At 38.0% G+C, this 12,527-nt stretch overlaps 1 protein-coding gene across 3 annotated transcripts in view; it reads right to left on the reverse strand.

Moving 5' to 3' along the window:
- Positions 1 to 382: 382 nt before the first annotated feature.
- MLYCD (malonyl-CoA decarboxylase) overlaps positions 383 to 12,527 on the reverse strand; it is a 38,745-nt gene continuing 26,600 nt past the window's right edge. For 2 of the 3 annotated variants that reach the window (XM_073308068.1, XM_073308066.1), the window contains exons 5-6: positions 8,400 to 8,507; positions 383 to 1,181 (exon numbers count right to left, since the gene is read on the reverse strand). In XM_073308068.1, coding sequence (XP_073164169.1) covers positions 648 to 1,181; positions 8,400 to 8,507 — 642 coding nt within the window. In that variant the 3' untranslated portion in view covers positions 383 to 647. The remainder of the gene's footprint in view (positions 1,182 to 8,399; positions 8,508 to 12,527) is intronic. The other variant, XM_073308067.1, reaches the window with a different exon arrangement.

Here is a 12,527-nt window from a genome sequence, read left to right on the forward strand (position 1 = left end):
GCCACGGAAATACAAGGTATCTTGTTGCTCGATCAGAGCAATGATTCAGTGTTGGCACTTTGTACTGTACTTTGAAAGAGCAAAAGAATGGCCAAATCAAGAGGTTTTACCAAAAAATGTCAGGAATAAAGATGAAGACGACCTTAGTGAAGAAATGCTGCAGATTGCTCTTCTGCTTATACAAATTTGAACAAAAAGTTGTCTTCGCCCATTGCTTTTATCTAGTTATTTGGATATTAATCTATTTAATATATTAGCATACTGAGGAGTTCCTCTGTGCTTTTAAAGATGTACCTTAAAACAACTATACTGATCCTGAGAACGACAACAGGGGCAGAGAACAGTCCACACAAGTTACCACTGGCTTGTAACCTTACTGAGATGAGTTTACACAGCCTTTAATACACACTTCCAGCTCATCTGAACATAAAGTATGGCAATAATTCAACCAGGCTTTGAGTATCTGGCAATGCAAGTAAAGAAAGTTATAGTGATTTTGGCAGACTATGTAATTTTTCATCCTGCTGTGACTAACAACAGAGCTCACTTTTTTATTACAAACATTCCCTTTTCAATAAGGACACCCCAAAATATCATACCCCTTCATTCAAATGAGAAATGTTTGCTCTTAAAATCTTGCTGTATATTTAAAGTTTGCTATTTTGTTGAAATTGAGACACCAAGGAAAGAACCTGTTCTGAAGCTTTGATGTGCTTTGTCCCAAGGTATCCTGCACTGATACTGGCTGTGTCCTCTAAGAAATACCGATAGTTTACCATCATGCCACATGAAGCAGTGATCCCACGGGGGCTTGTGTCTGCCATCCAGTTTATCCGCCACAGCACAGCACCATTCTGAAGATGAAAGTTTGCTACTGGATTAAGGGCATATCCACGGTGTTTCTCTCCATACAGGTACCAAGCACAGAGCCTCATAAATGGTGAATGCAATGCTTTGACCAATTTTTCTGATCTCACCCATTCGTTGTTAGTTAAGAGCCTCTTTAGCTTTTCAGCAGCAGGGTCACCTGTGATCTCAGAGATTTCTTTGCATTCTGCATCTGTAAATAGTTCATTTCTCCCCTGTTCCTTTGTTTGTGAGGACAGAAGTCCAATGAGCCACTTGGTGAATCCTGGGATAGGTGACAGACTAGAAAACACTTTGATCTGAGGAAATTCCCCCTGTAGACCAAAAGAAAAAAAAATAAAAAAATCAAGCACAATAATTGCTTTTTTAAATAAATGAGAACTCTGACTCAATAAGAACTCTCACCAACAACTGTTCAGGACAATTTACTGTCAGTAGGGACAAATGGTTTTGAGAAAAGATTATTTTCTTTAGCCAAAAGTATGATTTACTACACTAGCTACTGGTGTGTGCAAATACCATATAAAATCACCTCTGTCAATAACAGATTAGTTTCAGGTAAGTGTTTGCCATTCTGTTAATATTTTTCCTTTACAACTGATAATTATAATCTACACAGTAAACCTCATCTAGGTCTATAGGTATGTGTGTTGTGCCCATCAACATAGTACTGTGCCCATTAACAATCCTACCCAGAGGAGTAAGGTGAAAGGATTTGGCCATTTTATGACTTTCCTGCATTTTTATTATAATTTTCCCCTCTTTTGATGTGAAGAAATGTATGGGTAATTAGGGAGGGAGGGAGGGAATGAGGCTTAGGCTAAATTTCTATAATAAACTCAGGAGGCTTCTTCCGATTAGATACAAAAGGCAGTGTGTCTTGTTTAGGTTTTTAGTCTTGACGTCAGTAGCCCTTTTAGATGAACTAGTGCCACTTACGCAAGGATTTTTCTGAATCCAGCGTTTACTGAAGTCTGAGAAGAGATTATGTACCATTGGAAGCTACTTTTCGTACTATCCATGTGAACTGCAAACTCTAAGATAAAATTTTATGTTGAGAATAACACAGTTGATCCCATCAATCAACATTTATAGAATCAGCTGAAGTATCTCTTAGGTACTAACAGACACATGAACAGAAACCATTCCCTTTGGTAATTATGTCAAAAATGAATGCTGGTATTGAGGTGCACTGATATCAGCACTAGCTGGAACCACCAAATTCACAGTCATTTGGATTTAACACATCAGGAATTAACTTGGATATCAAACCTGATGGGTGAAGGAGGGAGGAAGAAGCCAAAGTACAACAACGCAGAGTGCTTTTTAAAATTACTTTTCACACTGAGGGGGAGGAGGTTTCAGACATTTATAGACTTTACAATAACATCTTAACGTCAACATAAAATTGCCTTCACAATACATTTTTCTATTTTGAGTATTTTCTAGATCATCATTAAAAAATCATCTTCATTCAGATGCTATCTTAAACTGACAAATGCTAACGGCAATCATGCTGCTAAGACACTGCACAGCAAATTTATCCTGTAAATTCTAAAATACAACAGTGCCCTATCAAGTGTCAGACACAAACATTGGAAGAAGAACCCTTTTAAACTCCTGGATTTCCAAATGTAGGACTCAATCCTCTGTGGATGCCCAAAGAAGTGAAAAAGGCTCTGATGGGATCCAGCCATATAAAACAGCTTTCAGGACTAGAGTCTAAGAAACCTGAAATATGAAACACACACACAAACCCCCAAAATGTATGTCTACACAATTTAATATTCTTAAAAACAATACAAATTCTGCAAGAATAAAGGAATCTAGTGTTTGGTTAAAATATTATGCTGGTCAGCAAGAGATCAAGATCAAAATACAGTTCTATATCCACTAGTCCTGTTAAAAAACCATACTTGATACCCAATATAATATGGAGTCTGATTTTCAAAAATTACCCACACCTAATCCGTTTGTCAATTACTTTAAATACATACAATAGTCAGCATTTGTGCAAAGAGCTTTCAAGTCAAATGTGTAAGTGGCTATTTGTGCAAGCCAATACCAAATATGCATGCAAAATGACATGACAGCACCCCCTCAGGGAGCTTGGTCTGGCAGGGCAGTCAGTCAGCTGCTCCTGCCCGAGTCCTTATCGTAGCCCCATTCTTGGGCTATAAAGTATGTTAGTCTCAGTCCTATTGGGGTGTTCGGATTTCCCATTACACCTGCAGGGGTTAGCTAGTCCTGGTTGTCAGGGTGTCTAGAAACCCCTTGGGGTCTTAAGACTCTGAGGGATGGAGAGGGAAACCCAGGTGTACCCATGCCACTGGGTTGCAGCTCAGGGCCCTTAAACTAGAGAGGCGATATCAAGACTCAACAACTCATTTTGCTGTGCCTTGAGTTCTTTCCTACCTCCCTTGGTTCCATAGACTTCCCCAGCCTGTAGATCTGGTTATCCCTTTGCTGGGGTTGTCTCTAGGTGGCTTCCCACCAGCTTGCTGGCAGTACCTTCCTTCTCCAGTTTTCTTTCTCCGGGGAAACTGTCCTGCCCCCTCTGCTTCTCAGCTCTTATTCTCCCAGCTGCTGTGAAGTTGCTAATTGGCACTGACAGGTGGTTACTGCATTAACTCCTTTGTCACCAGGCCACCATGGGGTCCACAAACCTCATCACATATACGCATCTGTACATACTACAAACTGAATTTGAATGTAACTCAAAATAGATTCCCCCGCACCAAACATTTAGAAGCTTGTCTCCTGCTAAAAAAAAGTCTTAAACAAAACAAAACTCACACTTCGGCCTAATGCGACAGATATCCTCTGCCAAACATTGCAATCCAGCAACTGAGGTAGTATATTTATTAGTCAGCGGGAAACATAAAGCATGCTATTCATAATGTTAGAATGTCCTGACCAGTCATTATTTAATACTATCTGTTAGAGAAAGAGCCTATTAGTGAGAAACACAAATGTTCACTCTGCAAAAGTTTGAGAAAAACGCCAAATATTTGTTAGCCAACAGAAGTAATTATTTGCCTCCTACTTTTTTAATGGTATTGCAGCAGTGCCACCAAACCAATGCCTCAAAAAAGTCACCGTACTGGCAGCTCTACAATGAAAAATAAATCAGGGATACCAATACCATCCCTGTAATTCTAATTCAGCTTTCCACTAAAAGCACTGCAGGACTGCTTAATGCTGCAGATAAAGAGTTAGTGTATTCTAGAAATTTAGCCAAGTTACAGAAATATAGAAAACAATTGAAAACCTGTATACATCTGAACACTGAACAACACTTCTTCTTGTAGCTATAGCAACAAGTTTAAAAACATTGGTGAAAAATATAATTCTACGGTACAATTTACTAAAATACATGACTTACATTGTTTACTAATTATATTGTTTACTAATTGCTACAGTAAAGATTCATACCATAAACTGATCTCCCATGACTGACACTCCTAGAATCATCTCTCTCTTCCTATCAAATCCCACACAATTCAATTTAAAGCAAGAATGAGATTGCCAAAGAACTCAAGTCACATAGACAATACAATACAGCACTGGTAGAATGAAGGCTGTGGAGCACTGAGCAGCATCACTATGTACACACAATTTTAATTTAGATATGGTATAAATTTTAGCTTGGACTGTCAAAGGAGCCCAAAAGGAATGGAAAATCAATGGAAAATGGGAGCCTAAATTCCTTTCAAAATCTTTGCTATATTCTCCAGGTGCCTGGGAGCTAGCAAACTGTTTCACAGATTCTAAGAACTTGAAAACATGGGGGCTGTGAAGAATCTCAACAAAAGCAGAATGGACAGTGAGCAGTGATCAAGTTATAGAAACCAGTGACCCTTCAGGATAAAGTCTAGGGACACATCTCTGGTTAAGGGTACACAAAGAACATCATATACAAAAAGATTAAAAAAAAAAATCACAGAAGTGTGTAGGCGGTGAGCCTCAACTTTGATGCAAAAATTAAGTTATTTTAATATATTCTGAAATGTTAGGTTGTTACAAACTTGCTTGTGCCTTTATTAAATTTGAAGAATTTCTTACAAATACTTTTATACATATGATATTGGAGAATAATAGTGTATGTATTTAGTTTTTCCTTCTTGTTTTATTAAATTTCTTTAAATGCTTACAAATAGCATAAGCTTCTTTGGAATACTACCTGCTTAATACTACTGCCATATAAATAGTAAGATGTCTTATGGACACATATAGCATCAAATAACCTTGCTATTACTGTTTACTGATGAAACCAGTGACCCTTCAGGATACCTCTCTGGTTAAGGGTACACAAAGAACATCAGATAAAAAAAAAAAGATTAACAAGATCAGGGAAGTTTGTAGGCAGTAAGCCTCAACTTATATATGTATGTTTTTAATTGGGCAATTAATTATCTGGCAATTTCCCTATCAAACTCAGAAATACAAGTACCCTCTCCAAAGATTTTCAAGAAGGAACAGAATCTTCTGTGTAGACTATTTAAGCTAAAAAGGCTCTTTAAGAATCATGTAAGTTTTAAAAAGGCAATTTTGAGAACTTGACTTTTTGTACAAATACATTTGTACTTATTTGAAATAGAATTTCAAGTCCTACTAAACCCTAATAAAACTACAAGAATAGCTCAGAAAATGGGCTAAATACAAGAGTTAAAACTCTAACCTAAGATGTTCTGACAGCTCCCTCCACAAGAACAAAGACAGTTATTACAGATTGCATATTCATGTTCTAAAGATGATACCAGGACCACCTCACTAATGTCTTCAATCACAGAATGGGTGACAGCAGTGAATATTCAATTTGAAGAACGCCCTAAAAGAGGTGTGTCTTGAACCTCTAGTCAAACTATGAAAGAATACATTTTTTCTGAATTAAGCAAGTAACATGAATTTTGCTCCCATCTGTTGACTTCAATGGCAAATCACACTCATCTCCTCTCATCCTGTTAATATCATCTCTTTAGAGCACACAAACAGCAGAATGACAACAAAGAACAAAGACAACCCCATACAGCATTAGGAAGGAACAACCTTCCAGTACAGCACTGCTTCTGGAACACAATGAGATCACTAAGATTTCAACATCAAGGGTGAAAGATTGCCAATGCACTAGATTTAATGTTTTCTTGTAATGATTTTAAATGGGATATTGAAATGCTATTCTACTTTATGATAGTAATGGATTCTCCTGTTAAAACACCAAATTGGTTTAGATTATATATTTCCAGAGGGGAGACATATGCTAACCTGGATAAACAGAAAGAAGCATTGGATTTAATATGAATATTAGAATTCTTAATATGCCTGTCTCAAGAGAGCTCCTTGAATGACTTCTCTCAAGTAATCTAATTTAAACACCTTCTTTGCTTTCACAAGACTTAGTTAAGATCACTCAGTTTTGCCCATTTATAAACTCTTTACGTCATCTTTAATAAACTAAAAAAGCACTCACCTACCCATAAACAAAAATTTATTTCCCCATCTATAAAACACAACTCACTACTAGTGTTGAACGTGTACTTTGGTCTTAACTTATCTCGATAAAAGTGCCCCACCGGGGGCAGGCCCACTCTCAAAGGTATAATCTTGGTTAAAAAATTGCCACAGAGAAACATATACAAGAGATTGTAACTGCAGTAACCACTGTATATATATTTTTTGTTCTGTTTTTAAATTTTTCTTTCTTTAATACAGTCATAAATAATAATAGTGATTATTTTTTTATTTTTAATCGTGGTGTTCCGTAAGCCATGGCAAACAACCCCAGGTGACTCAGATAATGGGAGTCACATCCCTGAATGGATATTAAGAGAAGCAATTTGATTTGGCCTACCATTTCTTGTTTATTGAGACTACAGATTTTAGTAATTTGGGGGATAAAATTAGTTGATGCTCAATATCTTAACACCACTTCTTATCCTACAAGTTAATAAGCATGAAAAATTCAATTGCAAGTTGGGTAAAGGAATTAAAAAGAAGCTATACATGTAGCCTAAAGACAAGTGTCTACCACATTAGCATTAATGAAAAAGTAGCATTAATGAAAGTAACATTCAGCTCATAAGAACAGCCATACTGGGTCAGACCAATGGTCCACCTAGCTCAGGATCCTGTCTTCCGACAGTGGCCAATGCCAGGTGCTTCAGAGGGAATGAACAGAACAAGGAATCATCAAGTGATCCATTCCCTGTTGCCCATTCCCAGCTTCTGGCAAACAGAGGCTAGAGACACCATCCCTGCCCATTCTGGCTAATAGCCATTTCATTCCTGGGTAAGCTGTTTCAATGGTTAATTACCCTCACTGTTAAGAATTTGCACCTTCTGTCTAGTATGAATGTATTTAGCTTCAGATGCCAGCTGTTGAACCTTGTTATATCCTTGTCTGGTAAAAGAGCATTAATAGAAGTTTCTCTTTATGTAGGTACTTAAACTGATCAAGTCACCTTTTTACCTTCTTTTGACTAAAAGTAAGTAGACAGTGTCTTGCTATAAGGCATGTTTTCAGGACCTCAAATAATTTTTGTAGCTCTTTTCAAAACCCTTTCCACTTTGTCAGCACCCTTTTTGAAATATGGAAACTAGGAATGGATGCTGCATTTCAGTAACAGTCTCACTAACGTCAACTAGAGGAAACAGCATGTCTCCACTTCTCATTGACATTTCTCCCACTAATACCTACAAGTATACACCAGCTGTCTTAGCCACACCCTCACATTGGGTGGTCATTTTCAATGGGTTAGACAAAGACCCACCCCAAATTCTTTTCAGAGTCACTGTTATGTAGGATGTTGCCCACCCTTCATGTAAGTATGACCTATGATCTTGGTGACCAGACGTATGACCTTGCATTTGGCAGGATTCAAATGTGTGTTACTCAAAGGAGCTCAATTATTCAAAACATTTACACAAGTAATATCCACTAACAATAACCAGTTAGTGATTTATGAAAAGATAACATTTTACAGAAAATTCTTCAGGTAATATTTACCTTGCAAATAAGCACTGAACTTTAGAGAGAGAGAAAACTCATGGAAGAATCTAGGCAATCTAAATGTGTAATATTTAGTGTAGATATTGATAGAGGTTTACACAAGAGCTACTGACTTATGTGTTTTAGGCTTTGGGCATCTACATACAAGTAAACAGGATGCATTTCCGAGGAAGCTATTGAAAATGATCACCCACAGCTGATCTGTGCTTAGCACCGGAGCTCAGGGAGAACCTCAATGAGTCTCTGATTCTGGGGCTGACAGGCCTACCTCTTGTGTAAGTTAGAGCAGCCCTATACCCAGCTGCCCATAGCTAGAGCCCCTGCGGAGATACAAAATGTGTATCTGCAAACACAGTCTGCCAATATCTGCATCTGCTCCAACAAGTCATTCCAATGTCCTGAGCTCCAGCATTAAGACAACGCATATAAGAAAAATATGTTTACATATAGTAGTATGGGGCTGCTAGTTTCTTGGGCTACTGATGACTCTGTTCATGTTTATTTTCTTGTCAGAAATACTCACACCATCAAGAAGCTGCTGGTGGTGTTGTTTTTGTTTGTTTTTTTCAGAATACTGCAGATCCCATCCTATTATTCGTGACTCATCTGAAACCGCTGCATTCCACACTAGCTGAACAATGAAAGCAACAGTCCAAGGTCACATTTTTCGCCAATGAAAGCAAAGCTTGTGTAGGAAAATAAGTTCTTACCAGGTCACCTTGAACAAATTAAAGTAGTAATTATCAACAACCCAACCAGAAAGTCAAAATCTGCTCCCAACTGTTATGTATTTTAGAAACTGTTAACCTGGGCATCCTGTCTAGTCTCAGTTTGCAGGTATAAATATGTCACTGTATCAGCTTTTTACCAGTTCTCTCAAATGCACACCTTGTCGTGGTTATCCATGTCTTTGTCACCTGCAGACGGAATTACCACAATGCATATTCTGTGAAGAATATTTGAAAACTTCAGCTAGCGAGAAATGCATCTGTCCATATGCTTACCTATCTCAAGACATTTTTCACCAGTGCTCTGTAAATTACATTGGTTTTCATTTCTAGGTGCAACACAAGTTTTAACTTAAGCCCTACATGGATTTGTATCACTTGTTCCCAGAGACTACTCACCCTTGGTTATACCTGGAAGCTGAAACTAGACAAAATGCTCGAGTTAACAGTTCCTAGATTTGTGCATCAGGAAACTGGTGCTAGAGTACTGTCAATGGAGAGGCTGTTGGAAAACTGTGTACTGAATTGTGCTAGTCATACATATAACCCAACCCATTAATATACTAAACAATGTTAGAGAAATTATTGTCTACATTATAGGAAGACACAAAGGATTTTTTTTTTGTTGTACATGTCTGATGCAGAATTTCAGAATTTAGCTGAAAAATGGTTGTGTAAGCCATGACAACTGGTTTGTGTGCCTTCCTCCGTAAAACCTTGGTCTAGGTAAACAGCAGGTGAAACCATCTCACAAGAGAATTGTTAACTTCAAGTCTCCCTGCAAAACAAGTTAACATGCAAAAACCCAAGGCCACAAAAGCAGACCATTAAGATCAAAAAGAATTTGAAGGTACCAGTGGGGTTGACAGCAAAGAATAGATCACAAAAGTTAGTTTTAGTAAGGTGAGCAAAAATGTATTCATTTAGATGTATTAGGTTAATTATTGTGATTTATGCATACAAATGTTTACTTGGGGTTTAGAATGGATAGGTATGAGGCAAAGTTATGGAACAGGGTATAAAAGACAATGATTGACAACAGGCATGGAAAAGACACAGGGGAAGAACACAGCAGATACCACAGATTTGAAAATAGCTGCCGTGTCCCCAGGAGAGGTAACTTCTCTTGCCTTAGCTGTTTTTGCTTGTATATGTAATTTATAGGTGCTAACAGCACTGTCTTAAAATGTACAAAATAAAGGCTACCAGGAACTGTTAAAGCTAAAGGGGAGTGGATCTCATCTGCCTTCCAACAAGCCCCGATTCTGAAATAGTTTGCCTCCTTGGCTCAGGGTCCAAATCTGTGGATCTTCAGGACACACCCTTGCAGGATCCCAGAGCTTGGGCTCCAGCCTGAACCCAAACATATCTACACACAATTTTTCAACCATAGCCCTGTGAGCCAAACTCAGCAGACGTGGACCAGTGTTTTTAATCCCTGCATAGACATATCTTGAAAGCTTATTTGTCTAGAGTGAGTTTGACTGGGTAGGGAGTATTTTAGCAGACACTGCCTTAATTTATCTTTAATGACTCTATTCTAATTTACATGTGAATCTAATACATTGAGTAAGGTTCATTCTATGAACTGAGATAAATATTGAGACTGGAATGTTTAGTGCAGCATACTTTCTCCCATGACTCCCTTTGTGCGTGGAACAAACCAATCTCTAAAGCCACTGTTCTGATCTCCTATAAATACCTCAGAAACCATCTCTATCTTGATGCCTATGGTAAAATGCCAGCTGATAATGGTTAGGTAGGTTGCTAGTAAGGACAACTAATATTTAAAGATCATTCGAACTGTTAATTGCTCAGTTAGGAACATGTATTCACACATGCTATCACTGTTTGCCTTGCCATCAACTTCATAATCTCCTCTATTTGTTCTAAATTAGACTAACTCTTTTGGGCAGGGGATGTGTCTTGCTATGTGATTACACAGTGCTTGGTGAAGGTGGGGAGGGTGGGTGGGTGGCTCACAGACCTAACTGGGGCTTCTTGGGCTGCAATAATACAAATAGTAGTGAAAATCCATATTTAGAAAAACATCCTTATGGGGGCATATACTTTAAAAAGTGTGTGTGCAGTTGTTTGCACCGGCAAACTGGATAGAGACCTGGTCCTATATGTCCTCACACTTTAGTAAAAAAGCCATGTCTATATTAGGAATGTTTTGCTGGTATAGCTATATCAATATACTGTACTGCCTAAGTGTTCCTATTGTGGAAACAACTTATACGAGCAAAACTGTGCTTTTGCTGATATAGCTTAATCCAGCCAGCTTCCATCCCTGACTGAAATAAGCCATACTAGTAAAAGTGCAGTTTTGAGGTCATAAATGTGTCTATACTAGGGGCTTTTGTTGACACAGTGGTCAGACAGATATCACACCTCTTCATACCCCTGACTGCAATAGCTATGCCAACAGAAGTCTGTAATGTAGACATGGTCTTTGTCAACCTCTAATCAAGAAAATTAGGAGGAAGTTTACCATATGGGCAGGTTATTACCTAATTGCTCACTTTGAGGGTTACTTTGCAACTTCCTCTGAATTGTCTGGTACAAGCCACTGTTGGAGACAGGATACTGGACTACACAAATCAATTCCCATATTCCTATAAATTCAAAAGTCCTTCTAAATAAAGAACTAAATGCAAAGAGTGGTTATAAACATATTTCTAACTCAGTGGCTGTGTCTTTTCTGATTTAATGATATAACTTCATGACAGAATGTTTTGCAGCTTCCCTTATGAAAAATGGCAACAGGGGTTCCATTTTTGAAGTTATACTGGCATTTACAAGCAGATGTGTCACAGTGGGTTAAGTTAAGGCAAAGTCAGAAAAAAAAAAAGAGTTTTACTGGAGGATGAAAACAAGTTTTAAAAAATTGCAATGCCTTGGGAAATCATGAATTGAATAACCTTCTGCTGCTCAAGCAGATGTCCACAAAGGTTAACTCAAAACATGTGAAGGGTTACAGAAATGTATTAAACATTAAGTGTTTAAACTGTAAGGGAAAAAATAGATAAAATATTGCTAAAAAGTTTACTCAGTTCTTTCATAATATTCCCTCTTCCCCCTAATATATTACTGGCAGCAAAATTAAAAGACTTTTTCACCATTCCTAAACTGCATCTTTTAGCACATAGTGGTTGAAAAGATCTGTGTGTTTATTATATAACAAAGTTTGTACACAAGTTTTCCTTCTCTGTACATTACTCCCAAATCTACCTATTTTTCACATAAATAACTTACTGCATGCCATCAGCGTAAGCTATCTTAACATCAACAAAATTCTTGCTGTGCTACACGTCTTAAGATGCTGCCACCAATTCACAGCTGACTCAGCACTGTAATTATATTGTTGGCCCCTTTAAAGTCACTGTGGATAGAACGGTGCTCCAAACAAATGTCTGCACTGAACTCAGGCAGCCTTGGAAAGTCCTTCACTTTTAGCTGACCCAAAATACAGAGCAAACAAATGCAATGAAGGAGTATTATCAGAAAGCTGAGCCCTTCTGCCAAAATTAGGCTGCCAATAATATTGATGATTATATGTTCCTCTTTTGCCCTCGCTGCCACAGCTCTGCAGAAGAGGTTCCATAAGACAAGTGCTTTCAGGCTGTAATGCATTAGATTCCTCTCAACTGGTGCATGTAGCTCAGTTTGGGGGGAGGAGGGGAATAAAACCTACTGTTGTGGGAGTCATACTGAGGTCATGAGCAAGGTAAACCTTAAACACGTATTCAAGTTCACCAAAGAATCACGGAGTAGTATCACTTAGACAACATAATGATAAACACAGTATAAGAACTTAAGACGGAAAGAGGAAGAAAGGGCTCTTCCCCTTCAAATTGTCTAAGTCAATTTGGCTGAAGTCACCTGCCCCTGGTTCAGTCAGAGACTGAAATTACTGAGAG

This window comes from Lepidochelys kempii, chromosome 12 (assembly GCF_965140265.1).
Source record: "Lepidochelys kempii isolate rLepKem1 chromosome 12, rLepKem1.hap2, whole genome shotgun sequence".
NCBI lineage: Eukaryota > Metazoa > Chordata > Testudines > Cheloniidae > Lepidochelys > Lepidochelys kempii.